Raw genomic sequence first — 19,029 nt, forward strand, 5'->3', positions numbered from 1 at the left:
AAAACGTTAATGGTTGCAAAGCTTACCCGAGCATAAGGACACACATTGCTGCCTTATCATATGCGTGTGGCGTTACTTATGTGTGTAAATATCAGTAACATCGACACACATCGAGCAGCCATCTTGCCCTTGCGGAAGGTCTGACCTGCTGCAGCCTTGTTAGCTCTCCTGACATACAGAGCTGCGTAGGAGATCACATGCGCTAATTAATGCACGCTCATGAAATGGCGTTCATACAGACAGACACGCCTGCGCTTTTCTGACCACCGCCCCATCACCACCCCCAAACGCTGACAGCCCGTCACTCACTTTGTGATGGGTTCCTCCATTTGTGCGTCATAGTCCGTAGTGCAGCTTATAGGCGTGCACCTTGGCAAACCGTCGCTCGATCTGTGTCTGGAATCGCCACAGCGTCCTGCTCTGAAAGCCATAGTTTGAGCAGAGCAGGTTGTGATACAGTTTACCAGCTGCACAGTGTATAGCTCTAGCATGCAGCGGTGCCGGACAATGGAACAGCGGTAATACCATGAATGTCGCAGGTCTCTGTGGTGACCCAAGACTGCAACCTCGGTCACAGTGCTGGAATCGCAAATGCAGCCGCAGGTGTCATATACCTCCTTTTGCATTTGCATATTAGCAAGTTTATTCAAGGTGAGTAAAAATGAATATATAAAAGGATTTCATACCCGAGATATTCAAGATTCCCAGGTTCCAAAGAGACATCCCTGGAGACTCAGTAAGAGTGTGTTGAGGTTGTAGGTGCTGTGTAATTGGGCACTTACTGTACTCATCGCTCCACCAACTTCAATAGGGATCCAGTCAAGATGCTGGGGGATAGGATGCCGGATGCCGGATGCCAGGACACCGACACCGGAATCCCGATGCCCATCAGAATGCCGATGCTGGCATCCTAAAGGAATCAAGATAATGGCATTGGTATCCCAACCGCTGGCATCCCGAAGGTAAGTATGTGGGTTAGGCTGGGGATGGGTGGGTGAGGTTTAGGGACCTGACCTGGGATGGTTAGGACTAGGCTGTGGAGAGGGGGGGGTTGGGTTAGGCAACACTGGGGGAGCTTAGGGTTAGCCACCGCCCGGGGACGGTTAGGTTTAGGGTGTGGGAAAGGGGGGATAGGTTTAGGCACCACCGGGGGGGAGTTACGGTTTGGAACCACCAAGGGGAGGATAGGGTTAGGCACCACCAGGGGAGGGTTAGGGTTAGGGGAGGAGAGGGGGAGAGTTAGGTTACCTACCAGCCACTGTCGGGAACTTCACCATCGGGATGCCACTGACGTTCTTCTGACCACCGGCTTCCCATCCGCTGGTATATCATACTGATTCCCTTCAATACAATGGATGACATGCAGCTTGTTCTAGAATGTAGGTTGGGCAATGCCTTGGTAAAAAAAATATGTGAGTATCAGATAAACAAACAGAATGGAAGGTTTGGGAACTCCCTACTTAACTAGATTGTGAATTCATAATCACAAGCACCTCGGACTCCCTTTAATCTCCTATGGGTGCACTCACACCCAGGTGACAGCTGTCAGTAGAACAAATTTGATACCAGTCTACTAGAAACACCTTAATTTGTCTTAGCACCCATGTGCATCAGTCATACTTGGACTGTGAGCAGAACACAGAAAGTAGACACACTGTCAGAAGCCGCCGTTGAGTCGTGTCTGACAATGGTGCTTTGGGTAGAGTTCTCAGGATGATTGCTAGGAGACAAAAATGCCAGGCTGCTGCTTCACAAGGTCTTCCTACCTGACTGCTCTGTCTCTGCCTCCCAGCGCTGAGTGGATCTCCTTCCTTTTGTACCCCTGCTAGTGCTCTGCTCAGATGCCGGCTATAGTGTTTGTTGTGGCTTTTGGTTCTACTGAGAAGTTTATCCTCCTGTGTGTTCCAGCTCCTCATGTTCAGTGTCTGTGATCTCCCTGCAAGTTACATCTAAGCAGTGGCTGCCACTTCCCAGCGTGTGTGTGATTTACCTGAAAATAACATCAGAGCAGTGCCTGCCACATCTCAGTGTCTGTGTGGATTCCCTGCAAGTACATTAATGCAGTGTCAGCTGCACTTCAGTTTCAGTTGCAATTCATTGTCTGTACAGTATATTCAAGCAAGCAATACACTTTTACAGCAATTCCTGATATACCTCAGTGCATACCAGTCCTCAAGACTGCAATTAGCCAAGTGCATATCAGTCCTGAAGACTGCAATTAGCCAAGTGCATACCAGTCCTCAAGATTGCAACTAGCCAAGTGCATGCCAGCTATTAAGGCTGCAACTAGCCAAGTGCATACCAGTCCTCAAGATTGCAACTAGCCAAGTGCTTACCAGCTATTAATGCTGCAACTAGCCAAGTGCATACCAGTCCTCAAGACTGCAATTAGCCAAGTGCATACCAGTCCTCAAGACTGCAATTAGCAAAGTGCATACCAGTCCTCAAGACTGCAACTAGCCAAGTGCTTACCAGCTATTAAGGCTGCAACTAGCCAAGTGCATAGCAGTCCTCAAGACTGCAACTAGCCAAGTGCATACCAGCTATTAAGGCTGCAACTAGCCAAGTGCATAGCAGTCCTCAAGACTGCAACTAGCCAAGTGCATACCAGCTATTAAGGCTGCAACTAGCCAAGTGCATACCAGTCCTCAAGACTGCAACTAGCCAAGTGCATACCAGCTGTTAAGGCTGCAAACTAGCCAAGTTCATACCAGCTCTCAAGGCTGCAACTAGCCAAGTGCATACCAGTGATTGCAACAAGCCAAGTACATACCAGCCCTCAAGGTTACATTTCAACTAGGAGCCATCTTGTCCTCACAATTCCTTATCAGTTGACTCTTCAAGTATCTATTATCAATTGATTTTTGATCAATTAACTCACTATACTTTATTGAGCTTCATATTCCTGTTAATGGTTCCACTGTGAATCTTCCCAGAGGTTCATATCACACATAGATGGTCTGTCATGCATTGGTAATACCTGTCCTACAAGGAGATAGACACACAGAGATCACTACTCACCGTGGTCAACCTGGTCACTTTGACCTTTGTCCACTGCACCTGCAAAATAAAACATGCTGCTCATCCAATCAGACTCCTCTACTACTCTACTGTAGCTACTCACCTAATCTAACTACTTAACAACAGTACACACGACCTACAACACTAACTGGCCCGATAGTACAACAATATTCTAACAGACTAGGGGCTACATTTACTAAAGTGAGATATTTTAGAAGTGAGTTTTATTATTTTCTAGAAGGCGCTAATTAAATGTTAAGTAGAATCTGATTGGTTGTTATGGGCAACATCTCTTCTAAAACCTCTAACTTTATTACATTTACCCCTAGGTGTAATACACTATTGTAAATAAATATAATGATTGTAGATGGTCTAACTATAACTTTTTGGGCGCAACAACATAACCAAAATAACACAAAACATTGTAGTCAGGTAAATACAACTAAAGAATCTTGGAACTCACCAAAAGTCTATGTAAGACCATGATTTAGAGGCCTTTACCTCTACACTCTTGTGTCTAGGGGGTGCGTTGCCAGTGCACAGCGTACAACAGTTTGCGGATCTACGAAGCTCAATCTTTATCTTACTTTGATTGTAGTTAATTACAAGTCATGGATATCCATTTGGAAGGTTGAAACATACGAGACAGTGTGGATATATAAACTGGTTGTCTGTAACTGATACATCTATATTTCAGTGTCTAATAAAAGGGGATTGTGTGAGCCAATGTTTTAGTATATACAGTATATATATTGTGAAGGTCACATATGAAAAATACAGCATCCAATAGTCAGCAACAGCAGCCCGCCCAATGACCGTTTCAACCAAATCCTCATTGGTTTTCCTCAGGGGCTAATAGTACACAGTGTCTCTGCTTGTATATATCCTAAAAAAGGGCTCTCTCCACTTACCTTCATGAACCTTTGAACATCCTTTTCAGATAAGCACTTTGGTCCTCATCCTATATCCCTAATTTTTTATCTATTTGCTTATATTTTTACTATATATTGCAGTTTTGCTTTTTTATCAAATTAATTGTTCTTATGTATTGTCTTTTATCTAATTAAATATACATTTTTATTTGGATACACCTGTATATGCTATTCATTAATTGAATGATTTTCGAAACATTATGTAGGTATTGCCACTTTTGTGTACTTTTTGCATTTTGTTGGAATTCTATAATAAACACAAGTAGCACTTTGTCCTCAATAGGTATCAAGTTTACATAGGTATAATGCACTTTTTTCCATTATATATACCTCATTTTATTGAAAGTGTTGCACAAATTTGAACCGATTTTATATTTGACCACACATACTGTATGTATACTTTTTTATTTACTTTACTTACAACTAAGATTATCTTTGAAGCACGGAAAGGCACTCATTGTCAACACTATATATTGCCTGAGATATATATATATATATATATATATATATATATATATATATATATATGAACCACTAGGCTAATTACCTCAAGAAAAGCTAATTAGCTAGCTAATCTGGAGTGCAATCGATGAGACAAGATTGATAGTATTGGATAGAGATTCCCTATAAAAACCACTCACAATATTGAGTTTGTTATTAATTACAGCAGGGGTGGGGAACCTTTTTTCTGCTGAGGGCCATTTTGATTTATAAAATGTTATTTGCGGGGCCAGTGCAGGTCATGACCCCTCCGTGTGATGTCACAATTACAGCAATGCCCGGAGCATCCTGAGGATGCTCCGGGGAGCTGTAAGGTCAGCGGTGTGACCGTCTGAAGCTTCCTAAGGATGCTCCAGGTGGCATTGTTGCATAGATTCTGGCTGCAAGGTGCCATTCTAGGCACCCTGCTAGCCGGATGAGGCTAGCGGAATAAAGCTCAGAGGGTCAGGCCAAATGATTCCGCGGGCCTTATATGGCCCCCGGGCCTGAGGTTCCCCACCCCTGATTTACAGGAAGCATTGCCTGATGTCACTCATGCCTCGATCAAATAAGATCCCAGAATACAGAAAATTAAGAATTGTTACTGTGCTTCCATTACTGACATTTGTAACATATTTTGGAAAGTTAGATTGGATTTTAAAATCTTTTCTACATTTCCTGATTTGTTTTACTGGCCCCTGTAATGCATTCCATACTATATTATTAATACTAATATTACGCTCCATCTATCTTTGTGGCCCTTTTGAAATGTACAAGTTACAATCAAGCATGAAAAAGGGGCTTTAATGGCGGTAGAGCCAGACATGTACAGTATACAGGAATCACATCACTTCCTCTGCCCATCTCAGCTATATTATATAATATGTCTCTGTGCTTTGTGCCTCAGGTGAGAAAGACGTGATTCTGGAGCAGCCATCTTTTATCCCTGCACTCGCTGGAGACACTGTGACTGTTCTCTCTAAAATAAGAACTAAGAACAATAGTAACATTAATGTGACTGCCTGTCATGTGTGGTGGGACGCAACGCAAGCTGGATGTGGCACAAAAACCCATGAAATGAACTGCACCAAGAGCACCAATATTTTATTCTCAATCAGCCAAGTAAATGAGTTACACCGAGGCTGGTACTGCCTGTCCATTCATCTCTCTACTGGTGAAGGAGCACGTTCTGTACATGGAACACAACTTCTCATTCTACGTAAGTCTCTGTTACTAATAGGCGCTATAAACCCATCCCCCCTCTACAGGGGACGCAGATGTCTCTACATCAGACAAATCTATAGAAAAGATGTAAACATTTTACCCTAGACCTTATTACCCTACAGAGAGTGTAATGGCTGGATTTATTAATGTCTGTGATGAAGGGAAATTATGTTCTATGTTTGAAATGGTGCTATAGAGTAAACTAATTACACCTGTGTCCTCATGCACCTATTCTGAAAATATAGTACACAGCTCTTTTTAATACTAAAAAATAGGACTGGATAAAAGATGGTTGGGCACGCAGACAGACTCTCATTGACTGCTGCGTCCACAGAGGGACTCAGCTGGAGCTCACTCATCAGCTTCTCCTTCTGGCTCTCCCCACAGCGGGTGATGGGAGAGACGTCATGACGTCTATCCCATAGTGCAGAGCGGGCTGGGAGGAGCGGACAGCGGTGGTCACGGCAGGAGCGGGATCAGGTAAATTGTGTTTTTGTTTTTTGTGTGTGTGCAAGGGGGCACGGGAACTGGCACAACTTATGGGGGCGCTACTGGGGGCACTGTATATGGGGGACTACTACTGGGGGCACTGCGTAGTGGGGACTACTACTGGGGGCAATGCATAGATGGGATTACTACTGGGGGAACTGCATAGAGGATACCACTACTGGGAGCACTGCATAGGGGGGACTACTACTGGGGGTACTGCATAGGGGGGACTACTACTGGGGGCACTGCATAGGGGGACTACTACTGGGGGCACTGCATAGGGGGGACTACTACTGGGGGCACTGCATAGGGGGACTACTACTGGGGGCACTGCATAGGGGGGACTACTACAGGGGGCACTGCATAGGGGGGACTACTACTGGGGGCACTGCATAGGGGGACTACTACTGGGGGCACTGCATAGGGGGGCCACTACTACTGGGGGCAATGCATAGTGGGGATTACTACTGGGGAAACTGCTTAGAGGGTACCAATACTGGGGGCACTCCATAGGGGGGCCACTACTAACCTCGCTACCTAACCCTAACCTCCCCCTAATACCCCGTTACTTACCTTCGGGATGCCGGTGGTTGGCATACTGGTGTCAGGATCCCGATCTGTCAGGATTTCGGCGCCGGTATTAAGGCCGTTGGCATCCCATATGCCAGGATGCCGACTACATCCCATTAGAAACAACATAAAAAAGCACAAGAGAAACTTAAACCTTTTTATAAATGCAATATCATTGAGCAATTTATTATTTTATATATATGTAATTTGTCTAATACAATTTGGATATACTGCAGTGCCGTGCATGGTGTGTTTTTTTGAATGCACCTTACAGGACACACACACATATATATATATATATATATATATATATATATATTACTTTCCTCTCACATTACCCTGTTGAGGTTGAGATTTAAGAACTGTGTTTCATATTGACAATTCATGATCATTTTTCTGTAGTGATTTGTTTGCTGTTATTATATACGTGTTTGTTGACACTCATTTGCATAGTCCATTAATTGATGAATTGTGTGTACCCACAAATATTTATCACTGTTAGGAGCACTGAGAGGGGGGGAGTTGGTATTAATTACCCAGGCCCGGGCTTGACGAAGGGGCCCTACAGGAGCCCAGGTCTGCTGCTCACACCCCCTCCTTTACCTGTCAGTGGCAAATGCCTGCGTCTCCCCAGCCCAGCATACACTGCTGTGTACTGGGCTACGGTGGGACCAAGGAGGCTGCTGCTAATCAGCAGCAGCAGTCTCCCATGGCTGTGTGTCACACTGACTGCGCCCCCTCCTTCCTGTATTTGCCCCTGGCTGAGGGGAACAATGCACCCCCCTGTGTAGTGCACTAATACTGATTCTGTAAGGAGGGGTGGTTGTCGCGTACGTGAAAACTATTTGGAAGTGTATACGGAGATGAGTCTCCGCCTGCCGAAAATGACGTAATCCGCGATACTTTTTCACCGATTGGAACTTTTCGCGGCTATTTGTATACGGGCCCAAATTGGGATTTCTGAACGAGGCAAATCAGTTTTCACGCATATCTTGCCTCATGATGTTTTGTCCATAAAAGACGATGTTTTGCCTCGTTCTGAGATCCGAACTTGGTGGGAAGATCCGATCCAAAACCAAACCACCTATCTCTAATTACAATCTGACTTATGTTCCCAAAAGATGAGTCCTGATAGTAGATGTAATATGGACTGTGGAGAGGACATGATAGTTAGGGGTCTATTTACTAAGCAGTGTTAGGAAAAGTGATAAGAAAGTGATAAGGTGCCAGCCAATCAGCTCCCAACTGTCATCTCATAGGCTGTGTTTGAAAAATGACAGTTGGGTGCTGATTGGCTGGCACCTTATCACTTTTCACTCTGTCTCCTAACACTGCTTAGTACATAGACCCCTTAATCTTGTATGTAGTGTGGGAAATTGTCCAACATAGCAAGGTAATGGTACCAATATGCACGTGAATATGAGGGGGTAGCCAAGAGCTTCTGTCTTGACACTGTTGAATTGGGAGATAATGTCCCAGCCTGCATGTAAGAAGGCTATTGTGAGCACGCTTACCACTCTACAAACCTCCCATCCACCTGTATCAGATATGTAGATAATAGTGACAGCTGTGGATGTAACAGATATGTCTATGTCCACTGGCAATTTCTTTTTGCTGGTATTACACGGTGTTGCATCTAAATAACCAGTATAGATCCGTATTCAATTCGAGGCGAAATGTCAGAATCGGCTAAACTTTATCGCCGATGACGTCGTTTTCACCTATTTTCATTATCCCCGTATTCAATGGCATTGACTTTTCGCCGGGGGCAAAAAGTCAATGTAAAAAAACTAGGGATAAATATTCGCCTGCCTTTAGCTGGCGAAAAAAAATGCAGAATTGGGGTTTAGGGGTGTAGGCTTAAAAAAATTAGCCTGCACCTTTGGGAATGACCCCTTAAAACGTTCTGTGTCAAAAAATAAAAAAATTAAAATTAAAATCGGGACACCCCAAATTTTTTTTTACAATTTTGAAGTGAAAAAAAAAAAATAGGAAAAACCACTTCTAAAATAGTTAGATTCCAGAGGGGTCGGAAGTATGCGGCAGGTATTTTCTTCAATGCGGGTGACAGCGGCAGGTGCATTTTTGCAGAATTTTATAAAGACATTTTAGGGACATAAAAATATGCTTGCACCCATTGTCATGTACCCCAAATTTGATGGGAATACTTTTAAAAACGAAAAAAAAACCAAAGTGCTCTTCTGCATCACTTCTTCAAAGTCAGGAAAAAAGTTTCCTCTGCAGGCAAAAACGGGGGTACCCATAGTGATCCCCCAGGTCTGGACATCTTTAGGGGGGTCCTACAATTATTTCCCAAAAATTCCCGTATATTTTCGCTGATCCAAGTTTCGACTGTTCCCATTTTCGCCTACTTTGGAATTGAATATGGGGAATATCGGGCACGCGCACGATACTTTTCCGCCTGGAAAACAGGCAAAGGAGGCGGAAAGTCCAGCAGGCGAAAAGTCTGGACTTTTCGCCTCAAATTGAATACGGGCCATAGTGTGATATGTCAGACCATCCATGATGTGCCACGTATCGCGTGCTAAGTGTCGAAAAAATTATAGGTAAATAAAGACACATCTGTACATATCTGATTTACAGATACTTTGAAACACAGGACAGAAATTTTAATTAAATTCCAATACATCCTATGAATTGTATTTCTAAATGTACGGTGGTAGAACTAAGTAAAGGTGTATGATAACTATTGCGTGTCCTGGTTTTATATGTGAGTTATAATATTGACTATTTTTATCTCTCATTTTTAAGAACATGGAAATACATTAAATATCAGTCAGACGCCAGAAGTTGTGTTCAAGAATCCAGTTATAATCACCTGCAGCTTCTCTGTACAAGACAACAGAGCCATTCTACATTCTCAGGTCTACTGGATGATGGGAGACCCAAGAGAGCACTTTGTGTATCATCCAGACCCGGACTACATACACCCAGAGTACAAGGGAAAGACCAGGCTAGTAGGTGACTCTGATCTCCGCCTAGACATGGTCAATGTTCCAGATAACACCACGCTCTACTGTCGAGTAGTCATAAGACGATGTTTGCCTATAGGAGATAATCAGATTGACACAATCCTGGAGGAAGGTCCTGGCACTCTACTCAAAGTCCAAGGTAATCAATAATTGTGGAAAATACCAAAATGTAAATCTTCCTAACAATGATCCTTTAGGTAACACACATAATTCTATTATAAGTAGGGGTGTGCATCGGCCACTTTTCGTGTTTTGTGTTTTGGTTTTGGATCTGGATCTTTCTTCGTGTTTTGGATCTGGATTGGTTTTGCCAAAACCACCCTTCCGTGTTTTGGGTTCTGGGTTTTGTGTTTTGGATCTGTATTTTTTTGAAAAAAAGCATAAAAACAGCTAAAATCACAGAATTTGTAGGTTTTTCTGCTCCTATGCTATTATTAACCTCAATAACCTTAATTTCCACTCATTTCCAGTCTATTCTGAACACCTCACACCTCACAATAGTGTTTTTATGTCCAAAAGGTTGCACCGAGGTAGCTGGATGACTATGCTAAGCGACACGAGTGGGCGGCACAAACACGTGACCCATCTAGGAGTGACACTGCAGTGGCAGGCAGGATGGCAGTTAGAAAAACTAGGCCCCAAACTGTACATAATGCAAAGAAAAAAAGAGGTGCAAGATGGAATTGTCCTTGGGCCCTCCCACCCACCCTTATGTTGTATAAACAGGACATGCACACTTTAACAAATCAATCATTTCAGCGCCAGGGTCTGCCACACAACTGTGGCTGAAATGATTGGTTCGTTTGGGCCCCCACAAAACAAGCTGGCAATTAATGTGTCCCTGCACAAACTGGCTCTACGGAGGCAAGATGTCATCCTCATCCTCCTCATCCACCGATTCCTCACCCTCTTCAGTGTGTACATCCTCATCCTCACAAAGTATTAACTCGTCCCCACTTGAATCCACCACCACAGGTCCCTCTGTACCTTCTGGAGGCTGGTCTCCCTGGAAGAGCTGATAATTCATTTTGATGAACATCATCTTCTCCACATTCTGTGGAAGCAACCTCCTACGCCTTTCGCTGACAAGGTTCCCGGCTGCACTAAACACTCTTTCGGAGTACACACTGGAGGGGGGGCAACTCAGGTAAAATAGAGCCAGTTTGTACAGGGGCCTCCAAATTGCCTCTTTTTCCTGCCAGTACAGGTATGGACTGTCTGACATGCCTACTTGGATGCTGTCACCGATGTAATCCTCCACCATTCTGTCAATGGTGACAGTATCATATGCAGTGACAGTAGACATGTCAGAAATTGTTGCCAGGTCCTTCAGTCCGGACCAGATGTCCAAACTTGGTCCTGCCTGCCCTGCATCACCGCCAGCGGGTTGCTTAGGATACCTAAGTTTTTTCCTGGCAGCCCCAGTTGCGGGAGAAAATGAAGAAGGAGCCGTTGACGTGTCACGTTCCGCTTCAGCTGACAGTGTGTTCACCAGCAGGTCTTTGCACCTCTGCAGGCTTGTGTCGGCCGGAAAGAGAGACACCACATAGGCTTTAAACCTAGGATCGAGCACGGTGGCAAAAATGTAGTGGTCTGATTTCAACAGATTGACCACCCTGGAATCCTGGCAAAGCGAATGAAGGGCTTCATCCACAAGTCCCACATGCCGAGCGGAATCGCTCCGTCTTAGCTCCTCCTTCACTTTCTCCAGCTGCTTCTGCAAAAGCCTGATGAGGGGAATGACCTGACTCAAGCTGGCAGTGTCTGAACTGACTTCACGTGTGGCAAGTTCGAAGGGCTGAAGAACCTTGCACAACACGGAAATCATTCTCCACTGCGCTTGAGTCAGGTGCATACCCCCTCCTTTGCCTATGTCATAGGTGGATGTATAGGCTTGTATGGCCTTTTGCTGCTCCTCCATCCTCTGAAGCATATAGAGGGTTGAGTTCCACCGCGTCACAACCTCTTGCTTCAGGTGATGGCGGGGCAGGTTCAAGAGTGTTTGCTGGCGCTCCAGTCTTCGGCACGCAGTCGCTGAATGGCGAAAGTGGCCAGAAATTTTTCGGGCCACCCAAAGCGTCTCCTGCACGCCCCTGTCGCTTTTCAGAAAATTCTGCACCACCAAGTTTATTGTGTGAGCAAAACATGGGACGTGCTGGAATTTGCCCAGATGTAATGCCCGCACAATATTGGTGGCGTTGTCAGATATCACAAATCCCCAGGAGAGTCTAAGTGGGGTAAGCCACTGGGCAATGATTTCCCTCAGTTTCTCTAAGAGGTTGTCGGCGGTGTGCCTCTTACTGAAACCGGTGATACACAGCGTAGCCTGCCTTGTAACGAGCTGGCGTTTCTGAGATGCTGCTACTGGTGACGCTGCTGCTGTTGCTGCGTAAGGTGATACATCTACCCAGTGGGCTGTCACAGTCATATAGTCCTTAGTCTGCCCTGTTCCACTTGTCCACATGTCCGTGGTTAAATGGACATTGTGTACAACGGCATTTTTCAGGACACTGAGGACACTTTTTCTGACGTTTCTGTACAGTCTCGGTATCGCCTGCCTAGTGAAGTGGAATCTAGACGGGATTTGGAACCGGGGACACACTACCTCCATCAATTGTCTAAATCCCACTGCACTAATGGCGGATACCGGACGCACGTCTAACACCAACATAGCAGTCAAGGCCTCAGTTATACGTTTTGCTTCAGGATGACTGCTGTCGTACTTCATCCTCCTCGCTAAGGACTGTTGGAGGGTCAATTGTTTAGTAAAAGTAGTGGTGTTCCTACTTCCTCTCTGGGATGATGAACGACTCCCAGCAGCAGCAGCAACAGCAGCAGCGGCAGCAGTAGGCGTAGCAATGCAGGATCCTCCGGAGGAATCCCGGATAGGAGAGTCAGTCATGCCAGTGATATGGCCTGCAGGACTACTTCCGATCCTGACTAAGGAGGAAATTGACGAGGAGGGAGTTGACGGTGTGGTTTGCAGGCGCTTGGATACAACAGGACAACGGGATTTAGGTGTCCCTGGACTGCTTACGGTCTGAGCCAAAGTTTCTGAACTTGACAGTAACTTTTTATGAACGCGCTGCAGGTGCCGTATAAGGGAGGATGTTCCTAGGTGGTTGACGTCCCTACCCCTACTTATTTCACCTTTACATATGGTACATATGGCAAGACAGTTGATGTCCGGATTTGGATAGAAATATTGCCAGACCAAAGAGGTGGAATGTTTGGTCTTCTGCCCAGGCATGACCGTGATGGGCTTTTTCATCCCACGGACAACAACTGTCTCCCCCGGAGCCTGATTTAAACAAACCACATCACCATCAGAATCCTCCTCGCCAACTTCCTCCTCAGCGCCAGCTACACCAGTATCCTCATCCTGTTGTACTTCAACAGTGACATCTTCAATTTGCATATCAGCAAGTGGACTGTGGGTGCTCCTTTCAGCACTTGCAGGGGGCGTGCAAATGGTGGAAAGAGCCACCTCTTCCCGTCCAGTGCTGGGAAGGTCAGGCATCGCAACCACCACCACACTTGGACTCTCTTTGGGGATTTGTGATATCTTCTTAGAAAGCACAGTTCTTCGCTGTGCTTTTGCCAGCTTAACTCTTTTGATTTTTTTAGTGGGAGGAGTGCTTCCATCGTCATGTGAAGCTGAACCACTAGTCATGAACATACTAGGGATCGACCTTAGCCGTTCCTTGCCACTCCGTGTCGTAAATGGCATATTGGCAAGTTTACGTTTCTCTTCAGCTGATTTAAATGTCTTTTTCAAGGTCATTTTCCTGAACTTTGCCATTTGGGATTGTATGTGCCCTCTACTATGACATTGGGCATCGGCCTTGGCAGACGACGTTGATGGCATGTTATCGTCTATGTCATGACTAGTGGCAGCAGCTTCAGCACTAGGAGGAAGTGGTTCTTGATCTTTCTCTATTTTATTTTTATCGGAGAAAGTTTGGTCCTCCATTTATGTTATATCGATTTGATATATACGTGCGGCTAAACACAGAAAATAAATTTTTTTTTGGTTCGGACTGGAGTGTACTTTGTGGGTTACAGCACCCTTTAACGGTCAAGCCAGCCGGCCCTTTACTTATGACACAGGCGCACTCTTGGCACTACTTTGTTGATGCACGTGCGGCTACTGCGCACACAATTCACAAACACAGAAAATAATTTTTTTTTGGTTTGGACTGGAGTGTACTTTGGGGGTTACAGCACCCTTTAACGGTCAAGCCAGCCGGCCCTTTACTTATGACACAGGCGCACGCTTGGCACTACTTTGTTGATGCACGTGCGGCTACTGCGCACACAATTCACAAACACAGAAAATAATTTTTTTTTGGTTTGGACTGGAGTGTACTTTCGGGGGTTACAGCACCCTTTAACGGTCAAGCCAGCCGGCCCTTTACTTATGACACAGGCGCACGCTTGGCACTACTTTGTTGATGCACGTGCGGCTACTGCGCACACAATTCACAAACACAGAAAATAATTTTTTTTTAGGTTTGGACTGGAGTGTACTTTCGGGGGTTACAGCACCCTTAACGGTCAAGCCAGCCGGCCCTTTACTTATGACACAGGCGCACGCTTGGCACTACTTTGTTGATGCACGTGCGGCTACTGCGCACACAATTCACAAACACAGAAAATAATTTTTTTTTTGGTTTGGACTGGAGTGTACTTTCGGGGGTTACAGCACCCTTAACGGTCAAGCCAGCCGGCCCTTTACTTATGACACAGGCGCACGCTTGGCACTACTTTGTTGATGCACGTGCGGCTACTGCGCACACAATTCACAAACACAGAAAATAATTTTTTTTTTGGTTTGGACTGGAGTGTACTTTCGGGAGTTACAGCACCCTAACGGTCAAGCCAGCCGGCCCTTTACTTATGACACAGGCGCACGCTTGGCACTACTTTGTTGATGCACGTGCGGCTACTGCGCACACAATTCACAAACACAGAAAATAATTTTTTTTTGGTTTGGACTGGAGTGTACTTTCAGGGGTTACAGCATCCTTTAACGGTCAAGCCAGCCGGCCCTTTACTTATGACACAGGCGCACGCTTGGCACTACTTTGTTGATGCACGTGCGGCTACTGCGCACACAATTCACAAACACAGAAAATAATTTTTTTTTGGTTTGGACTGGAGTGTACTTTCGGGGGTTACAGCACCCTTTAACGGTCAAGCCAGCCGGCCCTTTACTTATGACACAGGCGCACTCTTGGCACTACTTTGTTGATGCACGTGCGGCTACTGCGCACACAATTCACAAACACAGAAAATAATTTTTTTTTAGGTTTGGACTGGAGTGTACTTTCGGGGGTTACAGCACCCTTAACGGTCAAGCCAGCCGGCCCTTTACTTATGACACAGGCGCACGCTTGGCACTACTTTGTTGATGCACGTGCGGCTACTGCGCACACAATTCACAACCACAGAAAATAATTTTTTTTTGGTTTGGACTGGAGTGTACTTTCGGGGGTTACAGCACCCTTTAACGGTCAAGCCAGCCGGCCCTTTACTTATGACACAGGCGCACGCTTGGCACTACTTTGTTGATGCACGTGCGGCTACTGCGCACACAATTCACAAACACAGAAAATAATTTTTTTTTAGGTTTGGACTGGAGTGTACTTTCGGGGGTTACAGCACCCTTAACGGTCAAGCCAGCCGGCCCTTTACTTATGACACAGGCGCACGCTTGGCACTACTTTGTTGATGCACGTGCGGCTACTGCGCACACAATTCACAAACACAGAAAATAATTTTTTTTTTGGTTTGGACTGGAGTGTACTTTCGGGGGTTACAGCACCCTTAACGGTCAAGCCAGCCGGCCCTTTACTTATGACACAGGCGCACGCTTGGCACTACTTTGTTGATGCACGTGCGGCTACTGCGCACACAATTCACAAACACAGAAAATAATTTTTTTTTTGGTTTGGACTGGAGTGTACTTTCGGGGGTTACAGCACCCTTAACGGTCAAGCCAGCCGGCCCTTTACTTATGACACAGGCGAACGCTTGACACTACTTTGTTGATGCACGTGCGGCTACTGCGCACACAATTCACAAACACAGAAAATAATTTTTTTTTGGTTTGGACTGGAGTGTACTTTCAGGGGTTACAGCACCCTTTAACGGTCAAGCCAGCCGGCCCTTTACTTATGACACAGGCGCACGCTTGGCACTACTTTGTTGATGCACGTGCGGCTACTGCGCACACAATTCACAAACACAGAAAATAATTTTTTTTTGGTTTGGACTGGAGTGTACTTTCGGGGGTTACAGCACCCTTTAACGGTCAAGCCAGCCGGCCCTTTACTTATGACACAGGGGCACTCTTGGCACTACTTTGTTGATGCACGTGCGGCTACTGCGCACACAATTCACAAACACAGAAAATAATTTTTTTTTAGGTTTGGACTGGAGTGTACTTTCGGGGGTTACAGCACCCTTAACGGTCAAGCCAGCCGGCCCTTTACTTATGACACAGGCGCACGCTTGGCACTACTTTGTTGATGCACGTGCGGCTACTGCGCACACAATTCACAAACACAGAAAATAATTTTTTTTTGGTTTGGACTGGAGTGTACTTTCGGGGGTTACAGCACCCTTTAACGGTCAAGCCAGCCGGCCCTTTACTTATGACACAGGCGCACGCTTGGCACTACTTTGTTGATGCACGTGCGGCTACTGCGCACACAATTCACAAACACAGAAAATAATTTTTTTTTAGGTTTGGACTGGAGTGTACTTTCGGGGGTTACAGCACCCTTAACGGTCAAGCCAGCCGGCCCTTTACTTATGACACAGGCGCACGCTTGGCACTACTTTGTTGATGCACGTGCGGCTACTGCGCACACAATTCACAAACACAGAAAATAATTTTTTTTTTGGTTTGGACTGGAGTGTACTTTCGGGGGTTACAGCACCCTTAACGGTCAAGCCAGCCGGCCCTTTACTTATGACACAGGCGCACGCTTGGCACTACTTTGTTGATGCACGTGCGGCGACTGCGCACACAATTCACAAACACAGAAAATATATTATTTTTTTAGCACTTGGGGGGAGCACCCCTGATGGACAGAGCACCCCCTGGACAACACTACAGCACCCCTTTAGGACTGGGACACTGCACAGGACTTTGGAACTGACTGCACAACACAGTCCAGCCAGCCCCTATGGACTTTGAAGTAGTGGACACAGCCCCTATTAACAACAGCAGCACAGCACAACACAGCCAGCCCCTATGGACTTTGAAGTAGTGGACAACAGCAGCACTACACTACACTACACTACACAGCACTAACTCCCACCCTCCCTCTTCACTGTCCACAGCCGAGTGAGAAAATGGCGCCGACGCGGGTACCTTATATAGGATCCAAAACCCGCGAGACTCGGAAGGCGGGATGATGACGTTTTGCCTCGATGTCAGATCCGAGTCAGGCGGGAAAAGTCGAGCCTGACTCGGATCGGACTCGGATCGGGGGGGCTCGGGGGGGTTCGGATTTCAGAAATCCGAACCCGCTCACCCCTAATTATAAGTATGAATTCCTGGGAATGTAATCATGATGAATAACTTAATTTCATGCTCCTATCATACTCGTATCATACACCTATCATACACCTATCATACACCTATAAAACACCTATCATACATCTATCATACACCTATCATACACCTATCATACACCTATCATACACCTATAAAACACCTAGCATACATCTATCATACACCTACCATACATCTATCATACACCTATAAAACACCTATCATATTGCTATCATACATCTATCATACTCCTATCATACATCTATCATACACCTATCATACACCTACAGTATCATACACCTATCATACCCCTATCATACTCCTATCATACTCCTATCATACACCTATCATACACCTACAGTATCATACACCTATCATACTCCTATCATACACCTATCATACACCTATCATACACCTACAGTATCATACACCTATCATACACCTATCATACTCCTGTCATTCTCCTGTCATACACCTATCATACTCCTGTCATACACCTATCACACTCCTGTCATACACCTATCATACACCTATCATACACCTATCATACTCCTATCATACACCTATCATACACCTATCATACACCTACAGTATCATACACCTATCATACACCTATCATACTCCTGTCATTCTCCTGTCATACACCTATCATACTCCTGTCATACACCTATCATACTCCTGTCATACACCTATCATACACCTATCATACACCTACAGTATCATACACCTATCATACTCCTATCATACACCTATCATACTCCTATCATACACCTACAGTATCATACACCTATCATACACATATCATACAACTATCATACACCCACAGTATCATACACCCATCATACACATATCATACACCTATCATACACCTACAGTATCATACACCTATCATACACCTACAGTATCATACACCTATCATACTCCTATCATACACCTATCATACTCCTATCATACACCTACAGTATCATACACCTATCATACACCTATCATACACCTATCATACTCCTGTCATACACCTATCATACTCCTGTCATACACCTATCATACTCCTGTCATACACCTATCATACACCTATCATACACCTACAGTATCATACACCTATCATACTCCTATCATACACCTATCATACTCCTATCATACACCTACAGTATCATACACCTATCGTACACATATCATACAACTATCATACACCCACAGTATCATACACCCATCATACACATATCATACACCTATCATACACCTACAGTATCATACACCTATCATACACCTATCCTACACCTATCCTACACCTATCATACACCTATCATACACCTATCATACACCTATCATACTCCTACAGTACCATACACCTATCATACACCTATCGTACACCTATCCTACACCTATCCTACACCTATCATACGCCTATCATACAACTATCATACACCTACAGTATCATACACCTATCATACACCTATCATACACCTACAGTATCATACACCTATCATACAACTATCATACACCTACAGTATCATACACCTATCATACACCTATCATACACCTATCATACGCCTATCATACAACTATCATACACCTACAGTATCATACACCTATCATACACCTATCATACTCCTATCATACACCTATCATACACATACAGTATCATACTCCTATCATACACCTATCATACACCTACAGTATCATACACCTATCATACATTTATCATACACCTATCATACTCCTACAGTATCATACACCTACAGTATCATACACC

The 19,029-nt window shown here is 45.0% G+C and overlaps 1 protein-coding gene across 2 annotated transcripts in view; it reads left to right on the top strand.

Moving 5' to 3' along the window:
• Positions 1 to 19,029, top strand: part of LOC148506828 (uncharacterized) — a 121,223-nt gene that overhangs the window by 76,933 nt on the left and 25,261 nt on the right. For both annotated transcript variants that reach the window (XM_088446005.1, XM_088446007.1), the window contains exons 3-4: positions 5,341 to 5,652; positions 9,489 to 9,848. In XM_088446005.1, the coding sequence (XP_088302131.1) occupies positions 5,341 to 5,652; positions 9,489 to 9,848 (672 nt within the window). The remainder of the gene's footprint in view (positions 1 to 5,340; positions 5,653 to 9,488; positions 9,849 to 19,029) is intronic.

This window comes from Taudactylus pleione, unplaced genomic scaffold (assembly GCF_031769625.1).
Source record: "Taudactylus pleione unplaced genomic scaffold, aTauple2 ptg000393l, whole genome shotgun sequence".
NCBI classification, from domain to species: domain Eukaryota; kingdom Metazoa; phylum Chordata; class Amphibia; order Anura; family Myobatrachidae; genus Taudactylus; species Taudactylus pleione.